This window comes from Scomber japonicus, chromosome 4 (genome assembly GCF_027409825.1).
Source record: "Scomber japonicus isolate fScoJap1 chromosome 4, fScoJap1.pri, whole genome shotgun sequence".
Classification (NCBI taxonomy): Eukaryota; Metazoa; Chordata; class Actinopteri; order Scombriformes; family Scombridae; genus Scomber; species Scomber japonicus.
Genome location: NC_070581.1, coordinates 26,996,518 through 27,016,966, shown reverse-complemented (window position 1 = coordinate 27,016,966; position 20,449 = coordinate 26,996,518). Strand labels below are relative to the sequence as shown.

General features: G+C 37.6%; 3 protein-coding genes across 3 annotated transcripts; 2 read left to right on the top strand and 1 right to left on the bottom strand.

The window, feature by feature from the left end:
• Positions 1 to 457: 457 nt before the first annotated feature.
• On the top strand, positions 458 to 3,051 carry lmod3 (leiomodin 3 (fetal)). Its single transcript, XM_053317875.1, has 3 exons — positions 458 to 745; positions 888 to 2,480; positions 2,737 to 3,051. The coding sequence occupies exons 1-3, from the start codon at positions 458 to 460 to the stop codon at positions 2,782 to 2,784; spliced, it is 1,929 nt and encodes a 642-aa protein (XP_053173850.1). The 3' UTR covers positions 2,785 to 3,051.
• Positions 3,052 to 5,014: 1,963 nt separating this feature from the next.
• Positions 5,015 to 9,967, bottom strand: LOC128357173 (PRA1 family protein 3-like). The gene is made up of 3 exons (XM_053317428.1): positions 9,717 to 9,967; positions 7,952 to 8,169; positions 5,015 to 6,490 (listed from the first exon to the last, which is right to left on the bottom strand). Exons 1-3 carry the CDS (start codon positions 9,896 to 9,898, stop codon positions 6,315 to 6,317), a joined length of 576 nt encoding a protein of 191 aa, XP_053173403.1. The 5' UTR covers positions 9,899 to 9,967; the 3' UTR covers positions 5,015 to 6,314.
• A 1,323-nt stretch (positions 9,968 to 11,290) lies between these two features.
• Positions 11,291 to 19,187, top strand: LOC128357016 (NEDD8-activating enzyme E1 catalytic subunit-like). The gene is made up of 18 exons (XM_053317233.1): positions 11,291 to 11,332; positions 11,439 to 11,477; positions 13,072 to 13,189; positions 13,333 to 13,413; positions 13,532 to 13,614; positions 14,323 to 14,403; positions 14,514 to 14,557; positions 14,656 to 14,720; positions 14,850 to 15,005; positions 15,968 to 16,070; positions 16,179 to 16,289; positions 16,473 to 16,526; positions 17,142 to 17,178; positions 17,259 to 17,340; positions 17,459 to 17,559; positions 17,650 to 17,713; positions 17,810 to 17,864; positions 18,525 to 19,187. The coding sequence occupies exons 1-18, from the start codon at positions 11,313 to 11,315 to the stop codon at positions 18,611 to 18,613; spliced, it is 1,383 nt and encodes a 460-aa protein (XP_053173208.1). The 5' UTR covers positions 11,291 to 11,312; the 3' UTR covers positions 18,614 to 19,187.
• Positions 19,188 to 20,449: the final 1,262 nt, after the last annotated feature.

Sequence of the window (20,449 nt, the reverse complement as noted above, 5' to 3'; positions counted from 1 at the left end):
TACCATACCCTTTTTGAAAAACTACCTCCCTTTGGCTCAATCTCATGTGCTGTTATGCTGCACTTCAAAGTTTATGTCTTCTCTAGAGCCCTGGGATGGGATAGGAGCTCTGAGTGCAGGGGAGAGTTAACCACGACCAGGCCTGTGAAAATGGTCCACCTGCTGCTGTCAGTCATGCACTTTCATTTGCCTTAAGCAACTGTCATCCCAAAGGATCCTGATGGCCGAGCCAGCTGGGAGAAGGGGGCTGAAAAAAGAATGTTAGCATGTCTTTCCCCTGCTTGTACCTTAAATATCTTCCATGCTGTTCACAGAGTTTAATTTTAGACTCCACATGAGACAGGAGCAAACCGTTTCTAGCTGAAATCAAAGTCAGAAGCTTCTCATTTTGCGCTGTCGTGAGTCACAGATTGGACAGACATTATCCTTCCTTTTGATATCATTTGAAGCAGCAAACATGTCCAACGATAAAGACACTGAGAATCTCAGTGAAGAAGAGATTGATGAAGATGAACTCCTTGCTATGCTTTCACCGGAGGAACTTCAGGAGCTACAGAGTGAGATGGATGTTATTATCGCCCCAGATGAGACTGTACCTGTTGGACAGAGACAAAAGGACCAGACAGAAAAGACTCCGACAGGGACGTTCGACCACAGATCCCTGGTTGATTACCTTTACTGGGAAAAAGAGTCCAAACGTATGCTTGAGGAAGAAAGAGTGCCGGCTACTCTACTGCCCAGTGAGGTAAGAGGTCAAACTCCTAAAAGTTTATGTACAATATCAATTGAGAATATCCAACATTTGCTTTAAAAACTAAAAATCTTAGAAGTAGTGTTTGGAAGCACACAGTTTTAACTTTGTTGGTCTGATTTGTTGACTTCATCAGAAAACTTTAAGGGAGGAAGTTGAAAAAGAAGAAGAAGAAGAAAAAAAAGAAGATGGGGAATATGAAGTGATAGAAGTGATAGAGGAAGTCATTGAAGAAGAAGCTGTAGATGGTATTGAAGGAGAGGAAATTATAGAGGAAATAATTGAAGAAATTGTTGAAGAGGTTGAGGAGAGTGATGAAACGGACAAAATGGTTGATGTGAAAAAAGAAGAGGTGAAGCAACCTGTGAAGACAGATATAGACAAACAAGTAGATCTGTTAGATAACAACAAAAAGGAAGTACCAGGAAACAACACAGATGACAACCAGCCTATCTCAGACAAAGAAGAAAAGACTGAGAGCTCAGCCCCAAAAATCAGCACATCACAAACTGGAGAGAAAGAGGAAATTAAAAATACAGAATCTTTGCTTCCCAAAGAGGCCCCAGAGGAGCCAAAGATAAGTGAAACAGATGATAAACTCCCACAAAAAGAGGAGAGAAAAATCAACAAATTAAAAATTCCAAAGCTGGCACTCAATAATATAAAAATGACATCAAGACCATCCGGAAATGAGACAAACTTGGATACGACTCTTGACAAGATCCGCAAGAACAACCCCTCTATCACTGAAGTAAACCTCAACAACATAGAAAACATTCCCAAAGACATGCTCTTGGACTACGTCAACGCCTTGAAGAAGAACAAACATGTGAAAACCTTCAGCATAGCCAACACCGGTGTCGATGAAAACATAGCATTCAACCTGGCCAACATGCTACGAGAGAATCGCAGCATTATCACTTTGAATATCGAGTCCAACTTCGTAACCGGAAAGGGGATTGTTGCCATCATTCGCTGCCTCCAATTCAACGAGACTCTCACAGAGCTGCGATTTCACAACCAGAGACATATGTTGGGTCACCATGCAGAGATGGAGATCTCACGCCTGCTCAAGGCCAACAACACCCTCCTGAAGATGGGCTACCACTTTGAGCTGCCAGGGCCCAGGATGGTAGTGACCAATCTTTTAACCAGGAATCTTGACCGACAGAGGCAGCTGAGGAAGGAGGACCAGAAACAGCAGCAAATGAAGGAGCAGAAGGAGCTGATGCTGATGTATGAGAACAGTCTAAACCTGCCTCCTGGTTTACTTGAAATGCTGGGGTACGTACCATCCTTAGAACTCCTGCAGAAGCATGGGCTCATCCCACCTTCATCAGATCTGAGCACCATCCCAGAAACACAGCATCAGACAGAAGAGCCAGAGCATCAGAAACAGCGCAAACACAAAGGCATTCCCAAACAACCCAGTGCCGAACCAGAAAACTCATTAAGGGACGTTCAACTGAAGAAGACTCCCAAGAAACGTGACCCTTTCCTGGAGATGGACCCAAGGGATGACAGGAGATCAGATAGGGCAAGTTTCCAACTTAGGAAGACTCCCAAAGTGAAGGATGCAGGGGTGATAGACGAGAGACCTAACCTGGGTGCAGTGATTAAGACTTTGAAGCCAGTCCCTCGCAGACGACTTCCTCCAAAGATTGATCTCACACCCCGTGATCACCTCCTAAGCGAGATCAAAAAGAGTAATGTGGCCTATCTCAAATCTGTGAGTATCCATTAATGAGTGCTATGAGAGCAATTGAGTTGGAATCCTGTGTTTAGTACTAGTTAGAGTTTTTAATCACTTAAGTTGTTGACAGTATTAAAGCTTTAAAAACAGAGCATTAAATGATCCTGATTGTTTTACAGCCTACATGTTATCTTGTATAATTATCAGTGATTTTACACTATGTGCAATGTCCTAGAAATCCAAGTAAAGACATTTTACATCATTCTTTTTTCTTTTTTGTGGCTGCTTGCAGGTGCCGCTCCCAAAAGCCCTGGAATCAAGCGAAACGAGTCTCTTCTGAGGCTGTGACTTCAGCTGCTTGTTCTCTTCACCATACTGTATGTTTACTTTATACATATTTGCTATTAGTCACTCAGAACTTCCTCAAATGAACTGTGCAGATGAAGAGTGAACTATGTATAAATCGCACATGAAACAATATTGGCTTGTTGTACCACAATTGTGTTATTGTTTCACTAAATGCTGTTGTCTTTAAGAAGTCATAAGAACAAATACATGAAAATTAAAGAATAATCTATGAATTTTCATTAAAATATATAAGCTCTGTCATCATGGTAGCATGGTAAAATGTATAATGATGTTGTATTGTCCACGTTAACTTTGCTTTAAAAAGGATTTGTAGAGTAACAATGATAGATGAGGATTCATTTTGAAGCAAACCTGTTCCTTATATTTGCATTTTGCTATAAAAATAGTATTCCACTAATTGCCTCAGGATTATTCTTTTTAATTAAAAAGGAATAGCACTGTGTGGAAGTGTCAAACTAAATGCAATCATCAGTTACACCCAATAGTTTTTGCTTTTTGCTGCTGCAGATATGAAAAATACATTTTTTTAAGGTGAGGTATATCTTTCCATATGTTGAATAATATAAATTTGGGCTTTTGCATCACACAGTAAAATGTGGAAAAATCTATGATGCACAGGTAACTGAGTGAAATGACACTGTGTACAATTCTGAAGGTGCTATTCATTGATATATCATCTGCTATTAGCCTCTTAACGCACGCTGTTCCGTCTATGGGACGGGACGGATGTTAGGAGGTAGCCACAAGTTCTTCTGAATGTTTTAAACACCAACCCTTAAACATATATATTCATGCCGTACATCGTTGGAAAGCTTAGATTGTCCTGATTCATTCAAGACCACTCACGAATTATATGGTTGCTCACAGCCGTAATAGTATTAGCGATTAGCTCGGCTAGCCCCTGAGCTAAGTAAGAAAAGCTATAATGCTACATACCTTCAAAGTCTTCCCTTTATCCACAACGATCATCTTATGACTCAGGACTTTCTGTACAGCTCGCCAAATATCCATTCTTGTGAAATATGAAATCCGTTTCCATAAAACCGGAATACTTTCCTCAATATGTCCATGTATTTAGTCCAACACGTAACGTAATAACACAAATAACAAACCATATACGGTCCGTTTACGTCATTTCCTGACCTGCGCGTCCATCTCAGAGTACACGTGACCATAGACATATAAAGATGATCATATAAAGATCTTTATATGTCTATGCACGTGACTAGATGTTTACGACCGTGAGCCTCTTCTGCTTCTGACGACACCACACACAAGCCAATCGGTGTTTAGGATTAGGCAGTACATGTCTCCAAAGCCAATGAGGACATGTGACCGACAACAATGACGACATGGCTTTGATTGACTGCTGTTCCAGCCTATGGAAATATTCGGTGAAATGAAGTTGATAACCTTTTAGCCAATAGTCAGAGGTTTCCAACGGTGTATGACACTAAGCTATTAAGTCTAGCTGTCCATAAACAGTAGATAGATAGATAGATAGATATGGCCAAACAAAAAAATATGGTTATATGTAATAATAATAATAATAATAATATTAATAATAATAATAATAATAATATGGCGTCAGCTTTCATTAGAGACCAAGATTTTGATTGTAGGCAAAGGGGTTGTGAAGTTATAGGTGTTTGATTGCGGTTATACAGCTTTGGTAACCAAGTGTCCACTTGGAGTCTCCAAAAAGGACCTGAGGAAAACGCATGGACATACCTGTTGAAAAATAATTCTGAAAAATTCATCTTTTGGTCTTTTGACTCCCTGAATGTCTGTACACATGTCATTGTAAAGGCAAACCTATGGGCGAGTAAACAACCCCATCATTGTAACCTCTGCCACTCTTTGTCAGTAAGTCACAGAATCACACAGACACTTTTACAAGAATCCTGAGAGTGTTTCCTTTCCAATGATACCAGACACATCTCTGAGTCTCAAACTATGTGGGATCTGTGCTGCTCACAACTTGGGCATGTCGTTTAGGCTAACAGCATAAAAAACAGGGGCGTGTGTTAAGTGGTTAAGTTGTTTCAGTAATAGTCAATAGACAATTTTCTTCATTGTTTGGCAGGAACTTTCAACCCAAATAAACTGAATTTTATGATGAATAAATACTTCTATATATTCACACTGAGACTTGATTGGAAAAAAAGACTGCAACATAAATTATGTTAACTTTATTAATATTATCATAGAGCACAGCCATGTTTTACTTCCAGTCTGTGATTTCATCATCACTATTCAAGAATGAAAAAGTCACATAAAAACAGAGATAATATATAATATAGCATCCATATAGACAATCTGTCCCAACTGCCATTTGTGAAGGTAGCATGCACAAACTGCAGTCAATGTGCTTGTTTGAAAAGCAACAGGAAACAACTGCTCTTAATCTCAACTGCAGAAAATGAAGATTTAACATTACAGATAACAGATATACCTTCTTTAACAAGGAAAAGGGATTTGATCACAACAGAGAGTGGGAAAATAGCATGGGGTGTCTCTAGTTGAGTATTTACTAAGAGTAACAATATTAAAGGTCAAATCTAAATTGAATCCAAAATGGTATACTTTGTCTCCTGCAGCCATGTTATACATTTCTACATGCTATATTATGAAAATAAAGACACATCAGAAATAACAAACGTGTACATACCATGACAGAATAAAGTTGCACTTGCCATTCATTTTTCAGTATTGCATAGCTGTGATCAGACGGGATACACTCAGGCCAGCCTGTATGCTCAGGAACTGTATGCACATACCTTTTAAGAATATCAATATTTCAACTCCAGAAATTATTCAGGCCCCGCAAACCATGAACTAGAACTAGAAGCAAAATGGTCTCAAATTGGTATTCATACAGCTCCTAAAGTGACAAAAAGGGAGTTATTGCTGTTTAATAAGCAGACAAGAGTTCACTTGGTGTTGAGTCTGTATTTTGGTAATGTGGCTCTACATTTGTGAGAGGAAAATTAAACATGCTTGTTTTGAGGTAGCGAACTGAACGGATCAGAAATGTTTTTTTTGACAACAAATACATATATTAGATATTGTGTTCAGACATTCTGCTTTATTTGGCTGAAATAAATACTTGGTTTTCATGTCCAACAAAAGTGCACTGTCAGCAAGGGAAATTCAGTTTGTTTTTTAAATTTTTGGAAACAGGAATGCTCAAACCTTTGATAACCTTTGGTGTGTATCGCCTTTCAACATCCAATCCACAAGGTGATTGTGCAAATGTTGTTATAATCTTGTTGTTGGTAACCATCTGCACACTTAAAATGGAGTGTATTAATACAAATGTACAAAAAAAAGCAAAAAGCAAAATGGATAAAAAGTATGGGAATGCAAACATCAGTAACCTTACATGTATGGGGGGGGGGGGGGGGGGGGGTAAAAACATGATATATGGGATGATGCTACGGACATTTTAATCCATACATTATGACACTGACTCCTCTTGTCACACTCCTGGCTAGAGCCTTAATCTTTCAGCTTGCTCTCAATGAAATCCTGAATTTTGTTCATTTTTTCCTCCTGTTGATCCAGGAGGTCCATGATGACGCCCATGGGGGTCTTCTTCAGCCCAACACCTTCAATCTTGTTCTCCACTCTGTTCTTCATGTTGCGGAGTCTCAGAGAGGCATGGATTAGGATTACTAAAAAAGGAGACAAAGGGAATTATTTAAATTTTTTTCAAATGTGAAAAAAAAGAAAAAGTTTAAGGTCCCAAACTTGATATCTCTGGAAAACAACTTGGAAAGTAGGAAAACAAACACTGTAAGCAGAAAACAGATACTCTCTCTAATCAGACTTTAAAGCAGGTGTAGGGATTGGCGTATCTTTTATTCCCATGTCAGGCGGATACTGAATGCATGACATCAGCCAGTAAATGTGGTTGTGTCCAAATCAACAACCCATAGCAACCCGTCAACACAGACAGCAGTGGGTAGGACTCCTGGGAAGCAATCAAACTGACTTGATCAGCCACAACGTTAAAGCTGCAACATTTTTTTTTAACGACCAACCCGTCAATTATCTAAAACCACTTTGCTGACAGTCTGACTCTAAATATATTTAGAGAGCTGCAGTAAATCCAAAACTATATCTTTAATCCACAGTATAGCTGGCTCTGTAATGTGGTACACTCTTATGCTTCAATTTAAGAATCTGTGTCACGAGTAAGTGCATGTCAGTGTTACTGCACCCGATGTTCAATCCCTACAGTGAGTCAGGATGAGAGAGCGTGTTTGGAAAAACTTGCTCACTCAGAGGAAAACCTGAGCTATGAATCCCTGAATGAGTCACCACTCTCTTAAACAGTTTTCGTATATCATTAGCCAACACGTGTTTGCAATATACTACCGGGGGAGCACAAGTTAGAGAAGGCCTAGCACTACATTTATGAATATAGTTAATGTTTTAATAGTTCTTACAGTTATTGAGACAATAAATATTATACCTGTCTTCGAATTTCTTTGTCAAATCTGTTAAATTGAGTGCTAATTGAAGCTAGCTGCTAGCAAAATAACCAGGAATAACAGGAAAATGTATCTAATGGCAAAAAAGTTAGCTTCTTCTTTTACATTTTCACGTCGAAATCACTGTGTTGAAGAAGATACATTTTATAAGATTTAAATTACAAGAGGGAGTGTTACTAGGTGGAACTGAAAGAAAAGTCAAAAACATCTCAAAGCTGATTTTTTTCCGGCGTTTTCTTATTGTGTGCTCAGAAAGAAAAAGGTCAACCACCTAGTATATAAGAGGGGATGAGGTCATTGTTAGAAGAAAAAGAGAATTAAATCAGATTACTGAGAAAATCTGAATTTAGATTTTAGTTGTGCTAAAAATAAATCCAAGAAGATCTCTGGAATATTACAATTAAGTTTTTCACATCACCACACACAGTCCACTTTGAGCATGTGGCTAGTTTATACAGAAGAATAAACATACAACTAAACAAAATGCACTGTATAAAAATCAAGATGACAATTACACTATGCAAGAGACGTGTTGTATCTTAAGATTTATAAAGACTTCCAAATTGAGATGTCATTGGGAAGCATCCAGCATGGCCTGGAAGTAAACAGGAAACTGTGAGGAATAAACAAAAGACTCACACAGCAAAGGGAAGGTGATTCCGAAGATGAAGACCATGACGCCACCGCACATCGACAGCACAAAGTAACTGGTGACCATGACCCCGATGACAAACAGGGTGGGGTTCTTCCTTTTGAAGTTCTTGATGGTGGCTTTATTTTCTCCTGCCCACACGGAGCCCATGAAGACCAGAGCAACCACACCTCCGCCCAGAAACATGCCAAATGGATTCAGGAACCTGAATATAGGAACATCAAAATGACATGTGGTACAAACTGTATATTCTACTGGGTCTAGGCTATTAATTTATAGGCTATAATATCAACAGACAGTATGACTCAACAACATAACGGTAACAGAAACAGTCCAGAAAGGTCAAGCTGCACCCCATATTCCCCCATAAGACTTTTTAGCTTTTAGTCCCATCATCAATCCATCATTGATTACAGTTCAGTGTCTATTCTCAAAGGCTTTTATTATAGAGAACGTTTTGTCTTTCATTAGGGTTAGGGTCAGGGTTAGGGTGAGTCAGTACAATATTGATATCATGATACGAGACTAAATATCATCTTAAATTTGGGGTTATTATAATATTGTGATATAATATAAGTATTTTTTGCAACAATACTCATGCCTACAATGCTGATATCGAGGTATCTGGTTAAAAATCTAGAATAGGCCTCCACAATTGGATGAATTCCTGGACATTTCCTTTGAGTACAGACTTTTTAATGTGGAGAAACACTGTAAACTTCTCTGTACCAGACTGTGGCAGTAGGAGGAGCGTCCTTAATCTATTTCAAAACATTTTCATGCCAAAAGTAGCAGTTTATCATGTTTACATTTCAGTGTAAAAGTGACACACCCTTAGCACTCAGAGGCCTCCTTCTTTACAAAAAATATCAGTAACTTCTTTGATAACAGATAAAAAAAAAAAAATCATGAAATGTATTTGCTTTCCCGAAAAAAAGAAAAGAAAATAATTCCCTTGTTCTTTCTAACATTTGTTTTTTCAATAACTGGTGTTGTGTACAACCTGTGAAGAATTTCATATTGTGGGCAAAAATAGTTCAAACACAATCCTCCTCTTTTTCCCCCCAAGTCATCCTCTATTCATTCTCCCATTTGGACTGGATACTGGCAATGCAGAGTGACTTCCCAGAGTGCAACCATGCAAAAAATAAATAAATAAATAAATAAATATAATAAAATAAAATAGCACAACCTGCTGGTGGTAACAAACATCAGCTGACATCCTGTGCAGGTTAGTGTACTGTAAACCATAAGTGCAGATACCAGCAGCAAAGGCCTGCACTCATAATTTCCACTTACTACATCATCCTCTATTCAGAGAAAACTATCACATGAGTTTGATGTCTGCAAAATCCCAATGAGCCAGCTGGCAGCAGTGAAATGTGACTGTGGGAGCTTCCGGAAGCAAATGAAGCATCACTGATCCTCAAAAACCTGAAAATGCGCAGGATTTGAGGCTGATCTTTAACAATTTGGAGCAATTGGACACTATTTAAGACAGCTGCAGCGTTATTCTTGGATATATTAATGCGCAAATGTGTGTTTTATAGACTCATGTAAGCAAGGAAACGTCAAATGTCTTCATCTTAAAAGCCGGAAACGACAAATGAATGCGTTAATCGTTGGCACAGCAATGCCAACCATTACTGCGTGATGATGATGATGATGATGATGAGTGTGGATAAAAAAAAATGGTGATTAAACTAAAAGTCAGTGATGCTAAGCTGTGTTTAGCCTGCTGACAGCACTTACCCAACAATGACGAAAACCACCACGGCCACGGCAAAGTAATTGGTCTGGTAGTAGAGTAAATTACTGATCACTCTGTTGTTCCACTTTGTTAAATCTCCAAACTCTGGTTTAGCGAACCTGTCCGCTCCAGGGAAGAAATCATCCCACGGTCTGAGAGGTGCAAGCTCCATCTTGGCTGCCATGACTTAGCTCAGAGATACACAAACATACCCGCACACACGCTGCGAAATATTTTGACAGGTCAGCTGATCCCAGTCGGAGCTCCGAGAAGAGGAATCAAACAACAAGCCGTGCTCTCGGGCGGGAATATCGCGAGAGTTTGATTCTTTGTGCAGTGTTTGGGGATTACGTTTGCGTGGTATTTCTCAGCATGCGCAACAGCATTGTTTTAGAGTTTTATTGAATATTAAAGTGCATGGAGACGTAAATAAGGAAAGTAAGAAACTATAGTTGGATGCCCAGAGGAAAATTAAAATATAATTACAGCACGAAAAACCTCTTTAGTGTTAATTTGAACACCTATAGCCTAAAGCTTTACCAGTTAGCATTTATGAATGTCTGTTCTGGCACTACTAGATATCTGATGTATCTGATGTGTGATGACTTTGTAATTGTACTGGAAGCAGCAGAGAAACATATTGCAGTAAAAAGGTTAAAAGGTAAAGGGGTTTGCAGGAAGGATCAGGAAAGATGAGACAATAATATAAGACTTCAAGACTTAGACTTGGACACACTGGGCTGAACAGTACACTACTCAAAATAGGCAAAATTAGGCCTAATAACGGGAGGTGTCAAGTCAAGTCAATTTTATTCATATAGCACCGAATCACAACAAGTTTCTGTATCCCAGGACATTTTCCACAGGTCTACACTGTTCTCTGGCAAGTAAAAGGTAAAAACTGCCCTTTAATGGGAAGAAACCTCAAGCAGAACTGGACTCAAGGTGGGTGGCCATCTGCCTTGACCGAAAAAAGGGAGAGGACACATAGAGAAGCACAGCAACAACAAAAATAATAGAAATATAATTATAATGAATAATAATAATAATAACAATAATAATAATAATAATGTGAATACTGTGGGCAAGAAGAAACAGTACCCTAGAGCATTTACACTGTCAGAAATATGAGGCAGAAAGAAGGCAAAACCTCAAAAAGATAAAAGAACATTAGCTAGATAGCCTACAAAAGAACTCAAGAAAAAAATCATATTTTCAATAATCGTTTAAATATGATTATTATTATAGGGTTTTTTTTTTGTTTGTTTTAATGAACTGTAAATACTAGATAGCCTATTCTTGTTAGACATTTTGATATAATAGATAGCGTACAAAAGAACTCAAGAAATGAGTGTTATCAAATCCTTTTTTTTCAGTATCTTGGACTAAATAATTTGAATATAAAGATTATTAAGGAGGTTTTTTTATTTAAAAAATGAATATTGTAAATGCCAGGTACCAGACAGTGGCAGTAATGCACCAATTGGTTGTTAGTCTACCATCAATAAACCCCATGAATGAGCCGCAGACCGGCAGCAGCGCAGCTTTGACGTTCCTGAACGCAGCAGGCAGACTCGAGGACATGGGACCGTGAAAGTATGGCGGATGCCGAGGAGCCGTAAGTCTCAATGGACGAAAAAACACAATATTATCGCAGTTTATCTCTCATAGTTTGACGTTAACGTGGCATTCCTCGACTCTCTTTTCTTTTTTCTTTCCTCCAGGGAGAAGAAAAGAAGGCGAATAGAGGACCTGACTGAGAAGTTAGTGACTGAATGCTTAATGAAGGTCTCTGACTGCTGGGCCAGGAGACATGAAAACAATGAACATTTAGAGCAAAGGGACCAGTTTTAATAAGCCAGTTTAAATGTTTGTCCAGTTAAGCCATAAACACTAAGTATCCATTCACAGTGTTAAAGTTCATGCAGACACCCTGCACTGTATCCTCCTTGCAAGACAAACAGGGAATAAACTGCATTTAATATTATGTGTGAGTGTGACATCTTCATACTGACTAATATGGGACAACTAGACTCCAGTGCATTTATCACTTTTTCTATTCAGTTATTTTAAAGCTAACTAGTATATGCAAACTGTGTACGTTATATTGTGTAACATTACACATGTGAACATACAGGCTAGTTTTTTAACCTTTCTAATGAGAGAGCAAAAAACAAACAAACATAGCCTGCAGGCAGAACGTGTTGGCAGATAAGGTCGCTTTGTATTAATCAAAGTATTTCTAAGCCTAAAAAATAGTGTGCCATTTTACAAAATCTACAAATTCTGAAACAATTTGACACAAGGGACATTAATATATGTGCCATTTTCCTTTTAGAGTACAATATCTAAAAAATTGTCTTCTGATTAAACAAAGAAACATCTCAGCAATTCCATAATGATATTAGGTGTTGATATAATGTATTGGATTCATATTTAAATATGGTTATCATAATGGTCCCACATTATCCTAATCCACCCTACATACTAACTAACTTAAAGCAGTATGTAGTGTGCTCATAGGAAGAAAGTGATAATTAAGTGCTTAAAAAAGTCAATAATGGAGCCTATAAGTCAGAAAGATCATAAAAAGTAAACACATTTAAAAAATAAGTCATAATAAAGACATTTTAGTTTCTCTCTGTGAAGCTAAATAAGAGAGCAGCCCACTAACTGTGGGCTATAAAGTCTAATGGGGCATGTATTGTATCATTTCCTCTTAGTATAAAACAGTAAAGTATGTATATTTCTTGTATACTATGTGCAAATGTTGTGCTATAAATATGAGTACATGTATGTAATTAGTATGTGTAGTATGGAAGTGAGATACAGCATATGTTGACATCTTGCTTTTGTTCTAAGTGATGAATTAGCTGCACTCCAGTTAGTGGAAAGCTGTTTCTAATTTTAACATGTCTAAGAGTATTGTGGCTATATAGTGATTTTGTACTCACACTATCATTTAAAGACATTTTTGAAAGGCCACAAGAGGCAAAATTATACTGTATTGAACTAGTTATAAAGGGAAAAGTTGGAATAATACAAGTTTTTGAATACTTAAAGTGTGTTTTTAACATTTCCTTTTAGTTTTGAGCCTCAGCTACAATATTTCCAGCTAAGTAGCAAAACTACAGAGCGAGTACAGGTGTCAAATCAGTGTGGCTCAGTAAGACCTTTGGTAGTTAAGCTGCCCATCAACCTTATTAATTTAACCAACTGCTTTCTTTCCTACATTTATATTCATTGTAATACATATAATAAGAAATAAGTGACACAATTAAAGGGATATGTTGGAAGAAATGTACTCATTTAAGTTGTTGTACAAGTTTAATGTATCCTGTTGTGCTGTGTGTCCAGAATGGCTGTAGATGGCGGACACATGGACGGAGACTGGGATGGTCGGTGGAATCATGTGAAGAAGTTTTTGGAGAGACCTGGACCCTTCACCCATCCTGACTTCGAACCAAGCACTGAGGTGAATTTTATTGAAAAGGAAAATGTCTCACACGTCTGTCATATGGTAAACTGACAGATGTGGGATTGGACCATGGCGTCACTATGCACATAGAGTTCTAAAATGCAATTGTTAAAACACTTGAATGCCTTTTTTCATCTCAGTCTCTACAGTTCCTGTTGGAGACATGCAAGATTCTGGTCATCGGTGCGGGAGGACTCGGATGTGAACTCCTCAAAAATCTGGTAGGAAATATTTTTATTATACATATATTGATGTGCTTAATGAATTTCAACAGTGTGAGAATTGCCTTTCCTGGTTGTATCTTTGGATAAATCCTTACATACTCTTATTGTGCTTCAGGCCCTCTCTGGGTTTCGCCTTATTCATGTGGTTGACATGGACACTATTGACGTGTCCAACCTCAACAGGCAGTTTCTATTCAGGTAGGTCTCACCTTTGTATTTCCTCAGTTTAACAGTAGTTTGATATTTGATAAATACAGTATTTATGAAAAATTGTTATTAGTTTGGGGAAATATGCATCAAAGTTGTGAGTATGTAGTTTTGTAATATTTCCTTTTAATAATCTACACAATGCTCATCTGAGATTGTATATAACTAAAAATTATTTTCTCAAGTACTGATATTATTGTCTAGTAACTCCATTGAAAATGAGTGAAGCAGTAGTAGTAGAGTATTTGCCGGTTGGTAATTGTAGGGCTGCATCTAACAATTATTTCATGATCAGACTATCTGTTATCTGTCTTTGCTTGATTAGACATTGTTTGTATTCATAAAATGGTGAAAAATATCAATAATTGTTTCCCAAATCCCAAAGTGACATCCTCGAATGTCTTGTTTTGTCCAGACCAACAATCCACAAGCAAAATATATTCAGTTAGTTATCATAAAGAAACTAAAAGAAACCAGGAGATATTCACATTTAAGAAGCTGAAATCAGAGAATCTGGACATTTAGATAAAAAAAAAAAAAAATCAATTATCGTTAATTATAGTTGCCGATCAATTTAATTGATAATTAATAAAATAATTGTTACAGCTGTAGGTGACTGCAGTACTGTAATAGCTCCAGTGTGATATAATCAGATCATCTCATGCGCTCTGTAATTTACACTTTTATACATCCTTTAAGGCCCAAAGATGTCGGACGACCAAAGGCAGAAGTAGCTGCCGACTTTATCAACAATCGCATCCCTGGATGTAAAGTTGTCCCGTATCCTTTTAAAGCAACTGTTATAAATAGTTATGAAACTCAGACTTATAATTGACATTTTATAAACTACCTTGATCATAATTTTTATTCCTTATCAATAACATACACAGTCACTTTAAAAAGATCCAAGACTTTGATGAGTCTTTCTACAGGCGTAAGTGTATTTTTCTCACATGATCTACTGATTAGCAAAGCTTTCCAAGTAAACACCTCAGAGCTTTTATCTGTTTTAAAACACTCGTCTCTTTGCAGAATTTCACATCATCGTGTGTGGACTTGACTCCATCATTGCCAGACGTTGGATGAACGGCATGTTGGTAGGAAACTAATGTTTTAATTTATTTCATTATTGTCTGTCTGATGGACATTTGCATATCAGAAGCGTACAAGCACATATTTAATTAACTGTAATCAGTGGTGAGTTATGATTGATGTCGCCTGCTCAGATATCCCTCCTGAGCTATGAAGATGGAGTATTGGATCCCAGTTCCATCATCCCGCTCATCGACGGAGGGACGGAGGGCTTCAAAGGGAACGCTCGTGTCATTCTGCCCGGGATGACAGCATGCATCGACTGCACGCTAGAGCTGTACCCGCCGCAGGTACCGCTCACTTTTTCAACAGCAAATTTCTATTCTAGTGTCACTTCAAAGAGTCTTATAAATAGATGCCAATTTTGGGTGTTCTTGATGGATGACAGACATTTTTTACAAAGGCTGTCACATTTTGAAGATGATTTTTCATGTTATCATCTGCAAAATTTGAAGAACTGGGTCATAATCATAACCAATAATAGCTATTAGACTGAATGGACAGAGACAAAAATGCTACCTATTGAAATTACTATAAGTACTCAATAGAGTGCAACACCAGCATAGTGACTATTTGTACCAAAGATCTCCCCAAAATACACAGAAAATTGTATATAGAAATAAAATAAAGTACAGATTGTGATCATTACTAAGATTACATTTTCTTAAAAAGCAGTTATTGTAGTCATAGTCTTTTGGACATTTTTACCACATAGAACAGAAAGGGCATTTCTCGTGGTGTTTAAAAGCTGCTATAATTAATATTTTTATATTAATAGCGGATCACATGACTACTTGTGTGTGTTTAAGGGGGTTGCTGGTAGTCTGTCAACTCATTGTTTTGACTGTTCTTATTTAAAATCACTTAAAATCACTCATCAGGTTTATTTCCACTTATAGCAAGCAGCTGTTTCCAGTGACAGATCTAAAAAAAACCCCACTGTACGCTACCTGTCTGGCACCAAATAGCACACAGACAAAGTTAGCGACAAATGTGATAAATATGGTGTGAGAATTTAGCAGCTAAAGATCCAGATATTTCCCTCATGAGTTGATGTGGAACAAAGCAGGTGGCCAGAAACATGACTTTAAATGAATGTTAATGTTGCAGGATGTGTGAAGAGGCAACTATTTGCTGACAACTTCACTACATGTCACTGACATGTAAGATGATGATATGTCAGTGGTGTGTTCACAGCTTATTTTAGCTACTCCAAAGTGGGTTGACATTAATTTAATTTTACTATCCACAGATTAATTTCCCCATGTGCACCATTGCGTCCATGCCAAGGTTACCAGAACATTGCATTGAATATGCACGAATCTTACAGTGGCCCAAAGAAAAGCCATTTGGAGGTAAGTTTAAATATACATCTTTTTTTTTTTTTTGTACTTTAACACATCTAATCTCATCATTTAATCTAAACCTCATCATTGAAAACTAACCATGTTCTTCTTCACTAGAAACCAGCTTAGACGGAGACAATCCAGAGCACATTCAGTGGGTGTTTGACAGATCCCAAGAACGAGCTGCAGAGTTTAACATTACCGGAGTGACATACAGACTCACTCAAGGTGAACCTGTGAAACAACACACAATAATTTATTCATTGTTAATGTGTTAATGTGGTGCATCAGTCAGGTTTTTGGAGGTGTACCTTTTTTTTTACATTTCTCACCTTAATTGACAGCTGTCTTGTTCAGAAATACTGATACCTATGTGTTGCAAATGATGTCATGAACATTTTTCTACTGCAGGAGTTGTGAAGCGGATCATTCCTGCTGTGGCATCAACTAACGCCGTTATTGCCGGTATGAAGCTTTGACATTATTTGAAGTTTGAAAGATTTATTTTTCGGTAGTGGCAGAGAGGTCGAAAGGAAACAGTGAGAGAGAGAGAGAGAGAGAGAGAGAGAGAGAGAGAGAGAGAGAGGGGCATGACCTGCAGCAAAGGTCCGAAGGAGTCCAAAGTTTTTGAGGCAGTTCAGGGATGTTAACAGAAAGGACATTTTTTAAAAGAACACCATTTAATATCTGGTGAAATATCACAAATGCTAAATCACTGAGTCTAAAGCTGCTTGTTCCAGAGGATAAATCTAATTATTTTGACAAGATTTACCCCAATCCAATACAGAGAAGCACATTGTTAATCTTCACACATTGAAAGATAGAGAGAAAGATTGTTCTAACATAACCTATAATCTATAATTATAGCTAATGTTATTCTAATGATATGCTTCTTGGCATTGTATGTTTCTACTGTAGGATTAGAGCTAGTTGTCCAGACATGCAAATGCAGCTTACTTTAGGGCAGACAAGTTTAATCCATCCCTCAACATTTTTCTCTTTTATTGTTTTTTTTACTTTATTCTACTACAATTATTCAATTTGGGTAACTAGACTTATTTCTGCTTTTGTTCTCCCTAGCTGCCTGTGCAACTGAAGTTTTTAAAATTGCAACAAGGTTGGTGGAAGAAACACATTCTGAAGATCTCATTGCAATTATCTGGTGAAAGTTACTTAATATCTGATTTTATTTTACAGTGCATATATTCCTTTGAATAATTACCTGGTCTTTAATGACGTGGATGGACTATACACCTACAGTTTTGAAGCCGAGCGAAAGGTTTGTCATAGTCAGGATAGTCAGTCTTGTTGGATATGTAATGACATTTCTACATTTTCACTTCCAGAAGAATAGTAAAGTTTAACCAGCATCATTCTTGTCTTTGTTTGATTGGCAGGAAAATTGTTCAGCATGCAGTCAGGTACCTCAGGATCTCCAGTTCCCTCCTTCTGCTAAATTACAGGAGGTTTTAGAGTACCTGACAGAGAACGCCTCTCTGTGAGTATTCAGAAGAAGCATTTTAATTCCACTGTAGGAAAAATAACAATTATCAGATTAAGATTAAGATTGCGTATGAATGTTTTCCAGACAAATGAAATCCCCGGCTATCACCACAACTCTGGAAGGAAAGAATAAGACGCTGTATTTGCAGGTAATCAACACTATTTAATCACTGAGAATGCTGTGTTGTGTTTATCTGCATTTTATTTTAAAAAAAAACTAAACTGTGACTACAATTATATTCCAGTCTGTGAAATCCATCGAGGAACGAACTCGGCCAAACCTCTGCAAAACTTTAAAAGGTAATAAGAAGCTGTTATTAAAATCCCAGTCTATCCAGAGTGACCTGGAACTGTTGACATTCATAATACACATATAATATGTTTTTGGCTGGACCCCAACAACAGGGCCAGCCCCCTGTGAGTATCTGTCACTGACTGGGTGACTCAATGACTGAATTCCCAGTGTCAGTTTATCCAAATAACATCTGTTTGAACATTTGCTCTGACATTTTCTGAGATGTTGAGCATAATTACATAGCAAAGGGGACTGTCGAGTGACATTTACACGAGAAGAGAGCATCTGTGCACCAGTGTAACTTCCTGTCAATTTCTGCATGTTACATCTATCTAGTGTCTTCTCAAAATAAAGCCCTTCCGTTTTCATAAATGCAATAAAATATGGCCTAAATCAAGATCACTACATAGTCTACACCCAAAATCTGATTCAATGCATTTTGAGTATTTTTCTTTAAATTATTGTGCACAGTGCCTTTAGTTACAACTACTGTATGAAAAGTACTATACGAATTAAAAAAACATACATAGAAGCAAACATGCTTAAAGGGCTGTGATGTCCACATCTGGTAATCAGGCGGCATACAAATGAAAAATTGTCTAACGTTTTATACACAGTGTAGTCATATTCAAGGTTTTGACCTCGTCTTGTTTCTTCTGATGCAGAGCTGGGCTTGTCAGATGGACAGGAACTAGCCGTGGCAGATGTCACCACGCCCCAGACGGTGCTCTTCAAGCTCAATTTCACCGCCTGAACATTCATTACACCACACAGCACTGATGCGAAGGTCGACTGCTTCTGAATGCAAACTGGATGTTACATCACAAGGTTTTTGTGACAGCACGGTGGTGTACTCGATATGATAATGTATATATGATGAGAAAGGTTTAACTTTTGGGATAGGATGGTCATATGACCATGCAATCAGTTGACGACATTTTTTCTATCAGTCATGTTTACTCCTTTGTGTATTTGTCTCGTGTCGTCTTACAATGTAGCTCTTTTTCTGTCAGTCAAATGAGAATAATGATGTGCACTAAGCTGTAATAAAGTTTTATTATCATGGTTGTAGAGGAAGCTTAAATTGCAATTTTCACCAGATTTGTTTGGAGCGCAGGGCAGCTTTACTGTTCATCTTCAAGGACTTTTAAGTGTATTGAAAGCAACTACATCACATAAAAATAGGAGATGTTGGAAGACTGTTAGTAAGATTAAAATATAATGATGTTTTATGTGACAGTCTTAAAATGAAACTCAACAATTAAAAATGTTTTAATATTTTGTGGAATTCACTTGGTAAATTTTAAAGGGTCATGGGATGATGAATGTGAGGGGGAAGAAGAAGGGGGGGGGGTTGTCTTCTTAGACAATCTGAACCTATTGTTGAAGTAAAGGTAAATGCACAAACTCCACATATACAGATCCATGACTGGTGTCAGATGAAGACCCAGTTTTGACTGACACTGGTAGATTTGCAGGTAGTCATCACGTTTCCTCTTGCTATTGACTACTACTTGTTTGGGGGCGGCTTTAGTTACTTTTCCCCTCAGCTGAAACAGTTCTAGAGACACCAGAGCTCTTCCAGGGGTCAAACATGCCCGTGCTGAGCTGTAGCTCCTTCTGGGATGTGTGCTCAAAATACTGAAAGTTACACAGACAAACACAGTATTTAAGAAGCGTAAGATAATGTTATGTCTCATTACTGGCAGTACTTTTAAAACTGTACTGTAGCTTATGTTGATTTAACACAGTGGTTCCCAACTTTTTGTTATATGTTATTTTGTTAGCAGTTCAACCAAAGAGTTTTTTCTCAATCTGACTAGTTTTTGGAGTCCAGAAGAATTTAAAATATCTGAACACAATTTCTTATCATTTATTCATGCGGTGACTGGAGGGGTCTCAGCCTCCAGGTTGGGAACCACTGATCTCACAGAAGTAGCTGATGTTCCTGCCCTCCATCTTCACTGTTGCATTTTAACATTTTAAAAGGTTTCCAAATCTTAGTTTTCTATTTCACATACAGGCAACATCTCCAACCAGTCTTGTTCAACTGCAGAAAAAAATACAAATGCAATTAGCCAACAAAATGTCCAAAATGCCTTTTTGGCAAACATGAATATCTATGTAATGTACTGAACTATGTTTTATTGAAAACAGTTCTTGATTTGTAAAATGTATGGTTCTTTGATATGCAGTAATCTCCATATATCAACCATGTTTTTGTTAAGCCTCTCTAACTTTAGGCTAAAATAAACTATATTGTATAATCATATTCAATATTGGGGGGATTTGCAGCCAAGGTGAAAAACAAGGGAAAAGCTGGACTGTGGAAATGATCATGTTTGACCTCATGCAGTATGTATTTTAAGGCATTTTAACACCTGTTCAGAGGCCAACATATGGGACATGGGAAATGGAATTCATACAAGTAGACTGACAGTATAGTATAGACTGATTAATGCGGGAGGCTTATTATCACCTTACTTCTTAAAGAGCATATACTGAAAGTGATTTATGCAATAAGCCTTTTAATAAGCTTATATCATTCATATTTTTTGCATATTGTAAATTAAACATGTTTTAGGACCAT